The following is a 17,649-nucleotide window of genomic DNA, read 5'->3' as shown; positions in this document are numbered from 1 at the left end:
TCTAGTATGTAGTAAGCACGGCTTTTTTAACCTTAGAAAAATGATGCTAGCAGATTTCAAGTGCTTGTTTCCGGTGTTTTTCCCGGTGTATAGCATGTTGTGTCGGGACGGAAATGCGTCCATGTGCGCGACCTGAGGCGGCCGCACAGTGGAGAGCCGAAGCTCGCTCTACCCAACGACTTCCTTTTCATAACGGAGGTACCTTTGGCGTAACCGCTCTCACACCTCTTGTGCTTTCAGTAGACTAAAATGAAACTTAATGTAGGATGGCAGCACTGAAAGGCCGTGTCTGCAAGACTGTATTGGGAATTGCGAGGCGCAAGTGCACCCAAATGCGCGGTGAGCGATGAGTCATAAGCGCCTTGCCTTGTATCTAACTCTTTGGACGCAGACTTATCGTCTTATCATTCCCCAGCAACTCGTTGTCTGATGTATGGTCTCAACTGTCTTGGCAGTATTTGTTGAAGAAAGTGATAGAGCTATATGCTACCTTGTATTATTCCACACGCTGTTTTTGTTGAGATTGATGTGCAGCTGCTTGGTGCGCACGTAGTTTTTACGCATCTTGTCATATCGCAAAATAACTAATTCTTTTGTAGCTAATGCAATAGCGAAGCGAATTTGTTCTGTCAGTAGTTCGTCGTCACAAGTTTGCGGGCGCGACATCCTCCAACTTATGAGTACCATCGGAGTACCAAGGACATATGAGATCCCTTCGAGAGTTCAAAATCGTAGGGAAAATTCAACGCTTACCGACGATGGCAACAGAAGGTACTGACTACTTTCTCGTCAAGCCGAAGCCGGTTTTAGAACACTTTGAAAGATAAGAGGCCATAGTCTTAAACGCTGAACGCTGCATGTAGAATCATATCTGGATTGAACAATATCACGCATGTGCCATTGTAACATGTCCAGGATAAGAATGTTCGTTTATATCGTTGCACACGTGATGGTGGCGCATACACACGCAGTGGTAATTGGTCAAAGGGTCTAGGGTTCCGGACGAAACGCGGAACTCAATCGTGATCACTTTCGCGGCATCACCACAACGGATTCCCCATATCCTCTAATGAGCATGTAAGATCCCTCCGCGGCGCGCTTAGTTTCTCCGTGTGTGCAATTATGTGTGTTTCTTACTCTATAGTGCGCTTAGTTCCTCCGAGTGTGCAATTATATCCGTTTAGTTGACAGCTATATATGATTCCTGTAACACTGCACAGAGGATTTGGTTATCCAGACTGATAATACGATTCTCATCAATTCTTCGATTCTTCAATACATTTTGGCTTTCCATCAGGCCCAGTGAGGAGTTGGGGTCTTTACCTACTCAATACACAATGCCATCCAAGTCCGTCCTTATCACAGGCTGTAGCGCTGGTGGCATCGGCCACGCGCTTGCACTTGCCTTTCAAGAGCGCGGCCTGACGGTATTCGCAACTGCACGCTCACTGAACAAGATGCAAGACCTCGCCTCCCTACCAAACATCCATCTGTTATCTCTCGACGTCACGGATCCCGTGTCAATTTCCACCGCTGTGAAAGAGGTGGGAGTACGGACGGGCGGAAGGCTAGACATACTGGTGAATAATGCAGGTCAACAATTCGTGATGCCAGCGCTGGATGTGAACATTGAGAAGGCGAAGGGTCTATTCGACGTGAACTACTGGGCAGCTTTGAGGATGATACAAGAATTTGCACAGATGTTGATTGCCGCGAGAGGAGTAGTTGTCAACGTGGGCTCCACTGCTGGGGTAGTAACGGTGCCGTTCCAGAGTTCGTGCAAAAACATCTTCCCTTGAACCCGCCCTCTCACATCTGCGAATATATGGATCCACATTACTAATGTGTTGGAAGGCCAGTACCACGCCTCGAAGGCGGCAATCATCATGCTCTCTGAGATATTGCGCCTCGAACTTGCACCACTCAACGTCCGCGTCATCACCCTTATGGTGGGTAACGTCGCATCGAACATCGACGTCAACGGGCCGCCGCCCGCTTCTCTTCCTTCAACATCAATGTATCTGCCGATTGAAAAGCAGATAGCCGCTGATTATACGTGGGATACCATGCCTACGAAGAAGTTCGCAAGCCAGGTTGTGGCTGATGTGATGAGCGGTAAATCGGGGAAAGTGTGGCGAGGGGGAAACACGGCGATCATCAGGTGGGCCGTACCGTTTATGCCGCAGTGGGTGTTTGTAAGTCTCTCTAGTTTCTCTACAGTGGGACTTCAAGGTGTGCTAACGTTTGACAAAGGACAAGATTATGATATCTATTAGTAGGGGCCTCGATAAGATGCCAATGATAGCTTAGGACTAAGACATTTCGTACCCTCAAACTTGTAGCTTCTTCATTGAGAAGAAAAGTTGTAAAGCTCGGAGAGCTCTCTGCAAATCGTAAAAGCTTAGCTTCTTCATTCCATTTCCATCTGAGGTTGTCCACCGTTCTTCTTGTTCTCTTTGCTGGTTATCCCCTTGGGGGATGTGAATGAGCATCAGTCATGGCGTACGAGCACAAAGCCTAGTGTTCTAAAAGGTACAAACAGCAATAGGGTAGTAATCGCAAGACATTAGACTAAACTTCTCGTGGGTATCATAATGCATTCATCTATCCTGACAATGTGCTTATATTGCACTATTATCAGCGCAAGTAAACGCCCCGTTTACGCTCTGATTCGGATCCGCAAACACTGCCAGCAGTGCAGAAATACTCGCATACATGCCCGGCACCATCATGAAGAGCACCAGAGCCATGATAAACACATTGAACGCCGCGAGAGCCAGTTTCTTCCGACTCGATCGCCACTTGCCGTTCCAGTTGAGATGGAACCAGAAGAGCACCGTGACGCCCCAGGTAAACCACGAAAGCAATAGAGACGAAGAAATGTTGAGTAGCGAGTTGAAGACAGGGATAGCGTTTGCGAGGATCCAGACTACGACCCAGAAAAGCGTGACGGCGAAAAGCCAGACAGCTCGTTCGGTTCTTTTGCTTGCCTCGGGGAGGGCGAAGGAGGAACGGCGACCACGCGAGGGATCGGAAGTGACGGAACTTCGACGTGCGCTTCCGTCTTTGAGATTCTTGTTATGCTTGAAAAGACTAATTTGGCGCATGAAAAAGACATACAGGTAGCGTGCGGATGTCATGCCAAAGATCAAACCAGTCCCCATAAGCCCGACAAATGAGACTCCATATGAGACTTTGGCCATGGTGATTTGCAACGAACCAATAGCAGGAGACGCGACTTGCTCGCCGGATAGTGCGTAAACAGTAGATGCCACGACAACGTAAATAACGGTTGATATGCTTTTCTCAATTGTGACAGCGCGAGGGAAATCGCGGGAGGGGTTCTCCATCTCTGCAAGCACCGTCGGGAAGGCCTGATTACCGGCGTATGCAAAGGCGATGTTCAGGAAGGCGGAGACGGCTTGCGTAAAGGTTGGGTTGCCGATGGCCTTGAGGTTGAGCGGTGCCTCTGGATCTTTTGGGCCTTGCACACCGAGTGTGATCATGACGATGAGGACTGTCGCAATGATGGATGCCGTACATGGCCAAGAAAGCCAGGTGACCACGCGCATGCTGTGTGGAACGCACATAGCCCACATCACGAGAGCTGCGATGACTGCGAAGACGACCGTGCAGGTCGCATGTTCACTTACAGTGTTTAGACCAATGGTGAGCGTGACAAGTGCTGATGCGCTGATTAGCGCCATGTTGATCAAGAAGCCAACGGCGAAGATGCCTTCAACCCAGGGACCGCCGAGCACACGGCCGTAGTCGACGATGTTAAGCATGTAAGGGTACTTCCTCCAGTACTGGATCAGGTTGTATGCGGTATACAAACTGAGCATCCCCATGCCGACTATGCACAGAAGACCAGGGAAGAAGCCGAGAGTATTAAGCGCAGAAGGAAGCGACAACATGCCGATACCGACTTCGTTTGTGATGAAGATGATAACAGCTTGTGTGGTGGTGAGCTTTTTTCTTGTGGTTGGCTCTCCACTTGTAGGTAGTTTACTCGCATTCTGAACATCTGAGACGTCGCCGAGCTTCGTATCGCTGTCGAAATGTGCACTGTCCTTCTCGCTTTCGGCAAAGCCATGATGGCGTAGAGGATCTTCTGGGTCGTGTGTCGCATCTGCTACGAAGGATGGCATGGGTCGATTGGCGGATAGCGGCTTGTTGTCGGTAGCTTTGCGTTGATCGTAGAGGGTGTCTGAAGGCTGTTTGTGAAGGTCGCCATGGTCGGCAATGGCATCTTGTCTGTCCATGTTAGGCAAGCCAAGATGCACGCCTAAGTGTACTAATACTTGTACTGTTGAGCAACGACGGAAGAAATGGAGTAAGTGATGGTCGTCGATGAGATCGGTATTGTCTCAGGGAACCGAAGAGGAACAAGCCATATAAACAAACTGCGTGAGACGGACCGATGCGGGATGAAGGGGACTAAAAACCACTGTGGAGAGATCTAAAGCACCTGGAACATCACGTAGTGTGCACTATTGCGGCCGCCAGGACAGTAGGTGGTGGTAGCACATATGAGCTCAGACGAAGTGTGCATAAAATCTCGACGAGAAAGTTTGGAAAGGATAGCCAAGGTAGGTAGCGGTGTCGGCGGCCTCTTGATCCACGTGGAGACAATGGCATTATGGTCCACTTCAAGCATGTGGGACCCTAAGATGAAGCTATTAGTAACAAAAAATCAGATCAGATTGAAAGTGACGATGACCTGGGGTATTTCCAAGGCCCAAATGTAACAGTAATCTTCATCTTTGTCTCCACACTTCTTTAAGGCACAGCGGTAGAGCCGAGAAAGGGCTTGGTGACGTCGCTGTAGCTGTAGATCGGGTTCGGGAGGGGCCGTGCTAGGCAGAGCCGCATCTTCCGAGACATGGTCACGATCCGCTTAACATCTTGGGGTCCAGAATTCGACGATTGCGAGAGGATAGCGATCGCGTACGATAGAGAAATAGAATTGCCTTTAATCCTGAAGAGCCTTTCAAGACAGACGTGCCGCATTGTCCCATGAATGACACTTGGCAGTGCTGGCATCTAGAAAAGTGAGGCTTTTGAGCCCGGTTCATGTCGCTTAGTTGGTTCGAAACTGAATATGACAACGCTGGATGCCTAAAGAAGCGTTCTTGCTCCGAGTCCAGGAGAAGGAGGTTGTACAGCGATTGGGGGAAGACCAATATATGACGTCGTGCCAGGGATAATTCTCCTGACAGCGACAGGGTGCCATCTGGTTGGTTTCTTCACCAGAGATCGCCGGCTGTCAGAGTACGAGCTCGGGCAGCTCAGGAAATACTGCTTCTGACCCCATGGTGAGGCCTTTGCATCCATGGGGACCACTAGGTCGAGAAGAGGTGTTCCGCGTCCAGTCGTTTCGTCACTGCGTAGCACTCCTGTGTCGCCTGGAATGTGACGACGGGACGTATCGTCTCAAATGAAATCGCGTTGGCATATTTGATTCGAGGCACGGGCGGTGAGCAGAACTTTCATAGTCGTGTTTTCCGATAGCCGCGGAAAAGACCGGCACCAGGCTGCCAAAACAACTTTGAAAAGACTACTCTCGTTAAGACTGCGAGCAACACAGACCAACTGTGAGATGGGGATGTTGAAGGGGTATTTTACAGAAGGCGTAGGGTGAAGAAAAGGGGATGACGCGGCCCTGTGTACTAGAGAGATTGGTGATGGCTCTTCCCCGTCTCCTGCTTGTCCCTAGCGGAGGGTGGCCGCGAGCAAGGTGCAACCACGATGCGACTCAAGACATCACAGCCGGGCGCCAAAGGGACACAAAAGCAAAACATTGTTGGTACTCGAATGCCGCAAGTCGAAGCGAAAATACGAGGCGCCATCTGTGGCAGTGCGCGTGGCCACCACACCAAAAGCCGTTGCTGCCGGCTCTCCATGCGCTAAGTGGCTGGGCTGACGACAATCTTCACGCATCGCAACCACGCCAGCCACTCAACGCCCGTCTCACGCATGACCTACACTCTTGGCCATGGAGGACGACGCGCATGTCTCTACTACTACTAGCAAGCACTTGCAAGGGCAACAGGGCGTCTCCACTCTACCCTTCAATTCGACATGTTCACCCTATCTTCACTTACCTTTCTTCCCTTTCGAGGCAACGCACTGCGACAAGCTGGTCTCGTGCGCGCTTGAACTGTAGTTGAGCGTCTTCCCTTGCTTGCTTTGCATTTGCATCTTCTCTACACGCGCGTCTCCTTTGCACTTGCGTCTTCCTCGTGCAAGTTCGCTGTCTGTCCACGCTCGCAATGATACCCCGGGCTGCTTTTTCCGCGCTCTTCTACGCCTCGAGCGTGCTCGCCGTGTGCACCAAACTCGAAGACTGCCCGCAGTACCAACACCTCAAGACGGCCGAATGTCAGACCTACCACCACTTCGTCGCTCGCGGCTCGACATCGTCCTACCCTGGCCACGTTCTTGAAACGGTTGGCAAAGTGTGCAATGCGCTGAATACAAACGAGAACTCCAAGGCCTGTGGATATGAGGATGTCCAGTACCCTGCCTTGAATGGGGATAAGTGGTGCTCGTCCTCGCACGAGGGCGCAGTCAATGGCGCCGAGCAAATGAGCAACTACACTGCGAGGTGTCCAGATAGCCATCTGATCCTCATGGGCTTCAGCCAGGGCGGGAGTGTCCTGCTCGACGTGTTAGGCGGGGGTGGTGGCGAGCTCTGGGGATGCGTGCAAGAAGAGAACCCCAAAATGGACATTACCACGGCCCCAGGCTCCAAGGGCACGTCCCCTTCCCCTCTGCTGTCGACGTTGAAAACCAAGCATACTGACATTCATCCAGTCGCTGCAGCCCTCGTCTTCGGACCCACACGCCGCTCCGCGCACCAGTCCTGGACTGTCGGTGGCGGCGACGCATTCAACGGTTCCCGCCCTCGCACATCAGAACAACTCTCAGGCCTACAGCCCTATGCCGACGCCAACCTCCTCCGCGAGTACTGCCAGCCGGGCGATCCCATCTGCGCACCAGATTCCGGCAAAACGGACATGTCGAACCACCTGAGCTACTTCGACAAGTATAGTGACGAGGCTGCGGCCTGGGTCCTGGATCTGGCGCGCAAAGCCGAGCGCGGCAACGGCAGCACGCCAGATCAGAGATCGGGTGCAGGCGACAAGCTGGGGAGGAGCATCGCGCATCCAATCGCAAATGTCTTCATACTTATTTTTGTCGTATTGGTCTTATAGTAAGTTGCATCTCGCACCATACCATAGATTCAGAATCAGTATAGACATGGGTTCCTGGGTTGCACAGATCAACGACTTATACCCTACAGCTTCGTAGTCAGAAAGTACGCCTCTTGGAAGGCTTCAAATGCCCGTCTCTCCTCGTATGCGCCCGTCAATACCACCGACAACGTATAAGCAACGACGTCCAAGACACTAGCATCGAGGCGGGGGACAAGACTCGTATCGTCCGTGGTCTTGGAGTGCTTGGCACCCGTTCAACGGGAAGAATGACTAGGGCGCCACACGAGGGTTAAACGAGAATAGCGACCTTGCGCACAAGTCATCGGCATCGTGTCTAGCCATGACAGAGCGAAATACATTCTAGAGGAGGATGGAAGACGAGAACTTATCACTGGAGTTATGTGTTGAGATAACTTAGCGAACCTACTATAGGACCTTTAATGCCAACCGACTGGTTCGGGACTACCGAGTTGTTACAGTACTCTTTAGCTTCGGCAGTTATTGCAACGATTACGATCCCCTGATTTTCCTCGAGATTGCTGATGACAAACACTGTTTGGCATCTTTTCTCTTGAGCACGCGATGTCCAGTTACTGATGACATATGTGAGGATATAGTGGGCAGCCAATCGCAGAAAAACAAAAGCGCACAGCGCGGAAAGCCATTTGCGATACCTTTTGTCTAGCAAAACTGAAGCAGGCGCCTTTCCAAGATCGGACACATCACAGTCCAACCATTTCGCGTGGCAATTGAAATGTAAAACGTTGCGCGCGAGCTCGTGGTTACAACCTGTCCTACCTCAATTGCAGTCCAGGCCTTCACAAAGGCTGTCAATGGACCTCAACCTAAGAGAAGAATAAGTTGTAAAGCTCGGAGAGCTCTCTGCAAGTCATAAAAGCAGTATTGCAATATAACAAACAGTACGGTACCGCGACGGTCAGTCACAGAACCATAGAATTGAGTCTAGCCACGTAACAGCGATGCTGCTGCCTACAGCAGCAGCAGAACAAAAAGCCAGCAATCCCCTCAACCTAACTTGGCCTCATAATTTGCACCTTCGTTGGGGCTCATGCAACAGATTCTATTTTATTTCCTGCACCGATAAGACACTGCAATCGCTCCTGCGCATCTGCACTCGCTAGATGGGGAGCCGGCCCGATACCTACTTATTATCGTGTCGAAGAGATCTAGGCTGCGGCTGAAATGTCGCAAACGATAACGACCCCTCATTCTTCAATACGCCTCAGATGAGAGGCTTGGAAATGGAGCGCATCCACGACCGTTCGGAACTAAAACCTTGTGGGCTTGCAGGTTAGGTTTATTGTCTCGACGCCACGCTTTCAGACAGCGATGCAAGTTGTGAAAAGATTGACCTGTCCTGCAAGCCTCGTAGAGCTGAAACGCAGCATAGCCTTTGTAGCTGAAGTATATAGGTAGGATGGTGATATTGTCGATGCACTAGCATTGCAATCAACTCAGACCTCCATGGTCAATCCTGCCGAGAAAGAGCAACTATGACTACCATCACAAACTCCTCTTTGGTTCTCATCTCTTGCAAGTCAGTCGTTCCCTCCAATACTACCATTGGATTTCACGCTGAATCAACTTGCGGCCGCGGTACCGCCTCCATAATCTGGAACTGCCTCACTGTCATGATCTTCGCCGTCTGGTCCACCATCCACCTCAGTACACGCACCCTGCACTCGCCTCTCTGGTATAAATCCTTGCTCCAGACCGGGACCTACTACTTCTGGTCCCCATGGCGGAGACTTCTACGCAAGGAGGCAGATGACTACATGAGTGATGTCGAGTTTCCGAACTTCACTTCGAGGAAGATTCTCGAGGCTGTCATCACGGTCCTGTTCCCAGAGACGGGTGTAGTCGTGGCAGTTGAAGAGGTCATTGTAGCATGGTATATACGGCGCGCTACAAGCAAAGTAGAGGGCTGGGAAAGCTTCTCACTCAAGCAAGCACATCTTATCGCCATGGGCGGCATCCTAGTCCCTGGTCTCGAAGCAACACAGGATTTCGACCAGCTAGTCCTGCGCCGCAAAATGAGCTTTGCCATTTTCCCTACCCACGCACAGATTTCGCGTCGCGCCAAAAAGGACTACACCGACAAGGCGATTGCCCTGTTCCAAGGGGTCTACTTTATAGGGAACTGTTGGATGCGATACCGCCACAAGTACAGACTCGCACGCCTGGAGTTCATCGCGCTAAACTACCTCATCTACGCAGTCCTCGTATCCGCACTACGATATTCGAAACCGCAGGAACTACAGGACCCGTTCCAGTCGAAATGGTCACATGAAGGAACGGACATTGACTATTTAGGCGGCAGCGGAGAAGGACGTGGGGGCGTAGCTGACCTTAATTCTCCTTTCTACATTTGGTACACGCGCAAAAGATGGCACATCTTCGCTCTTATTCTCCTTGCTCTCGGCACGGCTGGCGTCTTGAACTTCTGCTACCGCATAGGCCCTACGCACGAGACACAATCTCTACTCTGGCGCATCACTTTCCTGGGCATTGTTTGCATCTCCTGCCTCCCCCTTCGGCAGATTGCACATGAGCGAAATGCACTTAGGGCTGAGAAACCGGGGCTGCTGGATAGAGTCGCAGACGTGTATGTTGGGATGTGTTGCCTCGGATATGTGGCATTACGGTTGTACTTGTTGGTTGGCGCGTTTTTAAGGTTTAGAGTGGCGACAGCAGATGTGTACGTGACGGCGCCATCGTGGACGCAGTATCTAGGCCATGTTGGAGGCTGAAAGTAGGATGCAAGAATGGTGCTTTTGTCTCTTTCTTTGATATCGCAAGTGTGTGTCTCTTGCGAGTGATCTTGTTGATGTCTACGTCTGGTGTTCAAGGTGCGGCTAGCATCAATAGGCCAAGTGTGCTCGTTCGGAGAATCTATGACCAAAAGAAAATACAGCAGCGGGGATTCGTCAGTCTAATTACTAATCATCCGGCATGCTACTTTTGTATGGCTGAGGGGGCGGCAACAATAGCACTAATACAGCTAATGCTCTACTTACGGACTTGAATAGCCAGTAAATAGGTGCGCCTTGTGCAGATAGTCACGCTAAGCTAAAAAGGAATGTTTGCTTATCGAAATGAGGGGCAGTGCATCCTTCTCGTATGCCCTTCTCTATGTATTAACAACTCGGGGACATTTTAACCTTCACACTTCATATCACCGTGGCTTCGGGCCATATATCCGTCCCTTTCTTTGTTGATTCAGAACAGCGCGGAGAGCTCTACTTAGTGTCCCTGATCGCACAAGTCTTCGCCACTCTCCAGAGAAGAATATCGGAGCCTAATTTCCTTGAATATGGAGCAAGACCATGGCGACAGCATTCAGAACGTCGCTTCCATCGAACGAATAGCCGATCGAAGTCAACTCAAGGCAAAGCGTCACCTCGTAATCCAAAGATGCTTCCGGAAACCAACGGCACTGAGCCTTCAACTGCTTCAGAAATGGCATAAAGAATACAATGCAGCCGACGGGAATCTCAAATTAGATGATGCTATCATCCAAGAAGTCCAAATCGACACGCTTGATGAAGACACTGTCGAAAGATGTATAACCGAGCTGGCTGGAGAGGTTCCTGTTACGAACGGATTCTGTGGCGATTGCCAGCACCTATTTAACAACTGGCCGGATCTTAGTGATCCCGAAGTCAAGGACCCGAGTACAGGACTGCATTGGCCAGGCTCAGGTGCGGATTGGAAGCACACTGTTGCCCAAGAATGTCATTCGCTAGTTCTCGAAGCGGCTGCGCGGAACGGTTGTCGCTTTTGCGCTTTTGTAATGCAAGTGATGAGAGATGCCAAGGTACTGGAAATCTTCCGAAAGATTGAGGCCCGGTTGGAGTATCTTGACGACAAGGCAATGGCATCTTTGTCTGTGCAGAATTGGGGCAGGAATTCATCCCAGCTGCTATGGATCAACTTCCCTGGAAAGGTTTGTGATCATTGTAATTACGGTATCGCGCTAGAAGCAAATTTTGAATCGGCAGCCCTGGAGCATTCTGGTAAGTGACTCAAGAAGATTCATAGCATTTCTCACACATTGTAGCCGATACCTACGATAAGCAAAGGGATGTGCTTGACATTGCAAATAGCTGGATAGAGCGCTGCTCCGAAAATCATGAGGATTGCAACAACAATGACCAAGATGTCTTGCCCTCCAGGTTGATCTCTATCGCCAGCGATGTGCCACGATTGGTCCTTACTAAAGGATGGGAGATGAGGCCTCGTTATAGTACCCTCAGCCATCGCTGGGGCGACGAGAATTTCCTCAAACTCACCGAAGAGAATCAAAACTCTTTGTTGTCGATGATACCTCTCCAAGAGCTCCCTAAGACGTTTAGAGACGCTATCCACATCAGCCGGCGACTCGGATTAGAATACCTATGGATCGATTCATTATGCATAATACAAGGAAACACGGAAGACTGGCGACGAGAAGCAAGCTTAATGAGCTCCGTTTACGGCGGCTCATTCATTAATATAGCTGCAGCCTCTGCCGTCAGCGTGCACGAAGGTTGTTTCCTGAAAACACCCCACCTCGTAGATGGACTACGGGCATCTATCACCGTGAGCGGAGGCAATCTGGTACGAGACTTTCGTTCCCAATCCGTCTACAGAATGTCTACGACAGATTCACATCTAGCAACACGTGCATGGGCATTCCAAGAAAAGATTCTCCCACCCCGAACCATCCATTTTGGCAATCGCGGCGCCTTTTGGGAATGTAGGACCATGACTGCAAATGAATTCTTGCCGGATGGATTTAAAAGGCAACTTGGCAGTGGTCTGATTAATCAGCGGACAAGGCAAAGCTCCTTTGAATACTGGTGGGATGATGTTGTAAGACTGTATTCTACCACTGATTTGACTTATAGTCAAGATAAGCTCCCCGCACTTTCTGGAATAGTACGACAAATCCATAATGAGAGAGGCGGACAGTATCTGGCAGGAATGTGGCGAGAAGATGATATTGAAGCGCAACTCTGCTGGAAGGCCACGAATCCGAGGAGGCGCCCATCGTGGCGTGCACCCAGTTGGTCGTGGGCTTCTATTGATGGAGGCGTCTCGTATAAAGTGAGGCAATCTGGAATTCTGGATGATATCTATGCGCACGTCTTGGATGCCGAGATGACATTTCTAGGTCAGAATCCTTTTGGTGAGGTCAGTGGGGGGAGACTACGCATTGCATGCTCTGGTATGCTGGCTGCGAGATTTGATGAGGGGGGTACAGTCAAGATTGAATCTGATGAGAGAGATATAAATGCAGATGCAGAATACCCGGTTTCACCAGACTGTCTAGATGACGAGTGGAGGAGCGGTGGTAGCACCGTGTATTTGTTGCCACTCTTGGGTGGGAAAACCGGGAGCGGGAGATACGTTGACGAAGGCAAATCAATAGCTGAGATGATGATTTGCGGGATTCTTCTAAGGGAGAGCGGTGGTGTGGCTGGGCAGTTTTGTCGAATTGGAATGTTTCAATTCTGGAAGGATGAAATCATTTATGAAGGACCTGATAAAAAAGAGAAGGAATATCTTGAACCGTTTCTAAAGGCCTTTAAACAGGGAGCAGCTTCAGTGGCAGAGAGTGTGTGTGCTGAGGTCGTCCAGAATCCAGATTTTCCAGATGAACGGTATGTTATTTATATTGTCTAAAGATCAATACCACTACTTTTTAAGCACGCAGGATAATTTGATAGCCTTTTCAGTAATAATACTATGTGGTGTATGCATTTAAATGCGAGTGTGACGCGATGCGGCATTCTGTGCCCCATCAATTATATTTTCCTCCTCTGTCAACTTACACACAGATGCATCATGGTAGCCTTCCTCTCGCGGACAGGTGAGCATGAGGTACAGAAGGTTCTACCCACACACTCGGACACGTTATTTGTTTGAAACCGTGGTACTTACGCTCTCCGGTCTCATCGACCGCGCGCGATTCGTTAGTGACGTCCTTGTCCGCCATCAATCCTTTATTTCCAGAAACGAAGCTGGAGCTCTAAACACATGGCAACTACTTCGTCTCAATTTAGGAAGTCGTTGTAGACAATAATTGCCACGGGGATTATCAAGGGCTATATGGAGCTTAGGCCCCCAACAGTCCGTCCGTATTGATGGCCTGAGCGCTTTCGCCTCTGCAAGCACTATTATGCATTCTTCCTTCATTAAACGTAACTCTGATTCGACGAACTTGGTTGTTGTGCTGTTCTGTTTGTGTTATTGATTGCCTCGACTATTTCTCGGACATGAGTGTCTAGACTTCGTTGTGGCATTGACCTTAGTCTATGCGATTAAGTGTGTGCTGTATCGTTAGGACGAACGTTGATGAGCCGCAGATGATGTTGCTAACTATGTCTGCTAGCAATGACTGGCTACTAATGCGCTTAATAAGGTACAGTGCGTCATGAGAAAAGAACTAAGCTATGTAGCGTACTCGCGAATTTAGGTCAACCATGACAACCCTCAAGACCACGTGTCGCTAGAAGCCTTGGAAGCAGTGGGCGCTGTCCAAGTGCTGGGTAATAGAACAACGTCTCTAGCGGATTTCTGCGCGTGATAAACTGGGCTGATTTCCAGAAGTGAGTTTCTTGCGGTTGTCTTAATTTACTGTTGCAAAATAGTCGTGATGTTGATGGGGTCTTGGCAAAGGTATTCTGCTCATCACATGTGAGTTCTGTCGGGGTGGTCGGTTCTGTAATGCCGATGACCGCCCGGGGCCACCCCGTACGTTCTTCAATACATTCCTATCCCTTCGTTCGTCTCCGCCTTCTGCGACAGTTTAGCACGGAGCTATTTCTAATTGTAGAAGAATACGCCAAACTCTTCTTCGTGATCCGCCCGCTGGCACGATTTGAAAAAGAGGACGCCAAACTCCTTTTTGCACTCCGCCCGCTGGCATGATCCAATCTCGGGGATGAGGAAGGTAATATTCCTGCGGTCCCACCTCTCGGTGTATCACTAACGCGAGCTAACACCGTTAGCGGGGAGTCGGTGGGTGGAGAAGTTGGAAACCTGGGGCTCCATCCCCCGGATAAATTGTCTCCCTGGCGTGCGGTGTTGGGGTAGCGTTGGACAAAGCTTTGCGACCAAGGTTCTCATAGGCTGCTGTGTTGCGATCCGGAGTCTGGAGCTGCGGGGTGGTTACCCTTCATGACAGAAACCGCCGAGGACTTCAACAGTAAACGGCCACCTACAAAGCGCTACCGACCCTTCCGGTGCTAAGGAAGGCCTCGCCCAGCAGGATCAGACGCAACGAGGTCGTGACGGTCAAACCACACGGCTTGGGGTTGGCGTGAGACCGGCCTGAAAGCGATCTTCTGTGATTGATGGAAGTTTAAGATTACATAGGAATCCTAGATGCCGGCCCTTTGCCCATGTGCTGTTTAAAAGGTAGTGGCCTTTCCGGTTACATCGTTGCTGTTTCTCTTTCCCTGCCATCTCCCCTACGCGACAGATCTGCCACCTCGGCCCCAATCAGCAGATATGAGTGATCCTATGGAGCGCAAGTCATACGGCGACGCTCCAAGCGTCGAGAAGGCCACCGCTCGAGTGGAAGATGCCTCTAACCTCGACGAGAAAGCGCAAAGCGCTCTGTACAAGGCGGCTGCTGTCGAGGCAGAGAACGCAGAGCACGACATGGGGGTGCTAGAGGCTGTTAAGGCGTACCCTATGGCTGCGTTGTGGGCTTTTGTCATGTCTTGCACTATTGTCAGGCGCCTTGCTTCCCTTACGTCTGATATTTGCAGCTAATACCATCTTTAGATTATGGAGGCCTATTGTGTCTTCCTGATGGGTAATTTCATCGCCCTGCCTGCGTTCGCGAACAAGTACGGTGTGTATAGCGCCGAGAAGGACAAATTTGTTATCGTGGCCAGTTGGCAGTCTGCGCTTCAAATGGGTGGACCAGTTGGTGCAATTATCGGCGTCTGCCTGGCTGGTCCCCTTACCAGCCGTATCGGATACCGTTGGGCGACCATATCCGGCCTCATGCTCTTGAACGCCTTTATCTTTGTGTTCTATTTTGCCGATTCGCTTCCGGTCATGTTCGCATCCCAGCTTCTCGAAGGAATTCCATGGGGCATCTTCATTGCCAACGCACCAGCATACTGCAGCGAAATCACACCGATCCAACTGCGAGCTCCTGCTACCCAGATGTTACAAATGTTTTGGGCCATTGGTGCTATTATCGTAGGTGGCGTCACCTATCATTTCAACAGTAAGCTTGATCCAAGCGCGTATAGGTACATACTCTTCCTCTTCAGCTTCACAAGCAACTCCTTCTCTAACACAAGATCTAGAATTCCTATTGCGCTTCAATGGATGTTCCCAACCCCTCTTGCTATACTCCTCTGGATGGCGCCCGAGTCGCCCTGGTGGCTGGTTCGAAAGGGACGTCTCGAAGCAGCAGAACATGCGGTTGGACGGTTGGGACGCAAAACGAGGCTGAACCTCAGCGAGGCTGTTGCCATGATGCGCCGTACCATTGAGCTCGAGAAATCAGTCAAGGAGCCCAATCACCTGGAACTGTTCAAAGGCACTGACCTCTACCGGACCGCCATTGTGTGTGGTGTATACGCGGCACAGAACCTTACGGGTAACCTCATCGCCAATCAGGCCGTCTACTTTTTCGAGCGTAAGTTGTCATCATTACTCTTTCTGGGTAAAATACATATGCTAAATTGACCACAGAGGCTGGCATGTCGACAGATACTGCATTCGCCATGGGTCTTATCACCTCCGGCCTCCAGTGGCTCTTTGTCATGCTCTCCTGGATACTCACCTCATATCTTGGCCGACGTACCATCTACGTCTGGGGCTCTCTCATTAACGTAGGCTTCCTCATCGCTCTCGGTGTTGCAGGCTCTGTTGGCGTCTCGAATGCAGCTTCCCTGGCGCAGGCTTCTTTGGGCCTCATCGTCTCCGTATTGTTTACCTTGGGACCTGCGCCCGCATCGTGGGTCATTATTGGAGAGACGTCCGCCATCCGCCTTAGGCCTCTAACAACGGGAATTGGACGCGCTTCATACTACATCGTGAACATTCCTTGCATCTTCCTTGCAAGTTATATGCTCAACCCTGAAGTAAGACCTTTCTCCTTTTCTTGTGGTAACTAGTTGCTAACGAAGTATAGGAGGCAAACCTCGGCGGCAAGTGCGGCTACGTCTGGGGTGCTACTGGTTTTGTTTGCTTCGTCTTGGCATACTTCTTCTTGCCTGAGATGAAGGGTCGATCCTATCGCGAGATTGACATCTTATTCAAGCGTAAAGTCCCGGCTCGCCAATGGACGAAGACTGTCGTCGATATTCAAGATGACGAGTAGATGGAAATGTGCTTACGAAGGCTGAGGCATCATGTAGAGAGATTCAAAGCATTAGCGGGTGCTAGATATCGATTGTAGTTCGGAGAAGAGTAGTCAGTGCAGCTATCCATACTTTGTGCATCCTTTGGTGACAGGAAAAGACGGGAAATCTATTTTAATAAGCTGTCACAGTCATACGACAAGAATTGTTGGATTTTCTGCTAAGGACTATCAACCTGAGAAAGGGTACACTCAAAGTGATCATACTAGCTGAGTAATTGGATATCCGCATCAACTATCGAATTTGATGAACAGGCCTCCTGAAAATCGGTTCCTTGTGTCACTCGTATTCCAGATTCTTCCAAAATGTGATAGGACCTGATTCACCTGTCATTCTACAGCCCTCTGTAACCTAGTCGTTGGTAGTTCATCACGCGGAAATGCCAAGCTTGAAAGGGTGCCGTTACACGGATGAAGTCAGGTGGGGTCAAATTGATGACACCGATCTTGCTATGCATTGTCGAGAAATAAGACGCGAGATGTGAGACTCGAGAATCTCCTGCATACCCGAAGCTTTCTTCATATCTTTGATGGTCAAGGGCTGCGGTGCGCTTTTTAGACGAGTGCGGTTTACTGATCGGATGCCTTTCCCTATCATTACTACCTAAGCTCACAACGCTAAACATGAGATGAGGCAAAGTGCTTGTCTATGTTTGGAACAATTGGAAGCGATCAAAGAGAAGCGGGAGGTTAAGATGTGCGGGGTAACAAGGAGCTACCTAAAGCAATGCAGCCCTAGGGGCTGCAAAATTAGATATAACGCATAAGAGCGTCTACAGCCATACATGACTAGCTTCAGTCTCGTCGCTGACGAGAAAACAAATAGACCTAAACATAGTAGGCTATGGTAAGGTCAGACTTGTAGACTAAGAACGTGAGTATGTACTACTAAATCCTGAAAACGGTGCCTTACCAAGCAGCAGATTGGACAAGAGAATTAACCTCTAGTGTCTTATGGTTATATGTGAAAGCTGTTCCCTGTGTGTGTCATTTGCAGTTGCTGGTGATGATATCTTATCGTACAGATCGGCT

The 17,649-nt window shown here is 50.0% G+C and overlaps 6 protein-coding genes across 6 annotated transcripts; 5 read left to right on the top strand and 1 right to left on the bottom strand.

The window, feature by feature from the left end:
• Positions 1 to 1,337: 1,337 nt before the first annotated feature.
• On the top strand, positions 1,338 to 2,310 carry K460DRAFT_415479 (oxidoreductase; the record flags this gene model as incomplete). Its single annotated transcript, XM_040937735.1, has 3 exons — positions 1,338 to 1,773; positions 1,855 to 2,195; positions 2,254 to 2,310. 3 exons carry the CDS (start codon positions 1,338 to 1,340, stop codon positions 2,308 to 2,310), a joined length of 834 nt encoding a protein of 277 aa, XP_040791606.1.
• On the bottom strand, positions 2,211 to 4,496 carry K460DRAFT_84323 (uncharacterized protein). Its single transcript, XM_040938744.1, has one exon. It carries the CDS (start codon positions 4,263 to 4,265, stop codon positions 2,622 to 2,624), a length of 1,644 nt encoding a protein of 547 aa, XP_040791605.1. The 5' UTR covers positions 4,266 to 4,496; the 3' UTR covers positions 2,211 to 2,621.
• A 1,779-nt stretch (positions 4,497 to 6,275) lies between these two features.
• Positions 6,276 to 7,397, top strand: K460DRAFT_375764 (carbohydrate esterase family 5 protein; the record flags this gene model as incomplete). Its single annotated transcript, XM_040934805.1, has 3 exons — positions 6,276 to 6,759; positions 6,820 to 7,219; positions 7,310 to 7,397. 3 exons carry the CDS (start codon positions 6,276 to 6,278, stop codon positions 7,395 to 7,397), a joined length of 972 nt encoding a protein of 323 aa, XP_040791604.1.
• Positions 7,398 to 8,247: 850 nt separating this feature from the next.
• Positions 8,248 to 10,145, top strand: K460DRAFT_364950 (uncharacterized protein). The gene has a single exon (XM_040933092.1). The coding sequence runs from the start codon at positions 8,738 to 8,740 to the stop codon at positions 9,992 to 9,994; it is 1,257 nt and encodes a 418-aa protein (XP_040791603.1). The 5' UTR covers positions 8,248 to 8,737; the 3' UTR covers positions 9,995 to 10,145.
• Positions 10,146 to 10,388: 243 nt separating this feature from the next.
• Positions 10,389 to 12,983, top strand: K460DRAFT_415475 (HET-domain-containing protein). Its single transcript, XM_040937734.1, has 2 exons — positions 10,389 to 11,260; positions 11,305 to 12,983. Exons 1-2 carry the CDS (start codon positions 10,558 to 10,560, stop codon positions 12,909 to 12,911), a joined length of 2,310 nt encoding a protein of 769 aa, XP_040791602.1. The 5' UTR covers positions 10,389 to 10,557; the 3' UTR covers positions 12,912 to 12,983.
• Positions 12,984 to 14,741: 1,758 nt separating this feature from the next.
• K460DRAFT_353944 (maltose permease MAL61) lies at positions 14,742 to 16,578 on the top strand (the record flags this gene model as incomplete). The annotated part of the gene is made up of 5 exons (XM_040931752.1): positions 14,742 to 14,966; positions 15,021 to 15,499; positions 15,557 to 15,891; positions 15,948 to 16,339; positions 16,390 to 16,578. The coding sequence occupies 5 exons, from the start codon at positions 14,742 to 14,744 to the stop codon at positions 16,576 to 16,578; spliced, it is 1,620 nt and encodes a 539-aa protein (XP_040791601.1).
• Positions 16,579 to 17,649: the final 1,071 nt, after the last annotated feature.

This window comes from Cucurbitaria berberidis (genome assembly GCF_010015615.1).
Source record: "Cucurbitaria berberidis CBS 394.84 unplaced genomic scaffold K460scaffold_2, whole genome shotgun sequence".
NCBI classification, from domain to species: Eukaryota; Fungi; Ascomycota; class Dothideomycetes; order Pleosporales; family Cucurbitariaceae; genus Cucurbitaria; species Cucurbitaria berberidis.
The sequence above is the reverse complement of the archived record's forward strand: the minus strand, read 5'-3'. Positions and strand labels throughout refer to the sequence as shown.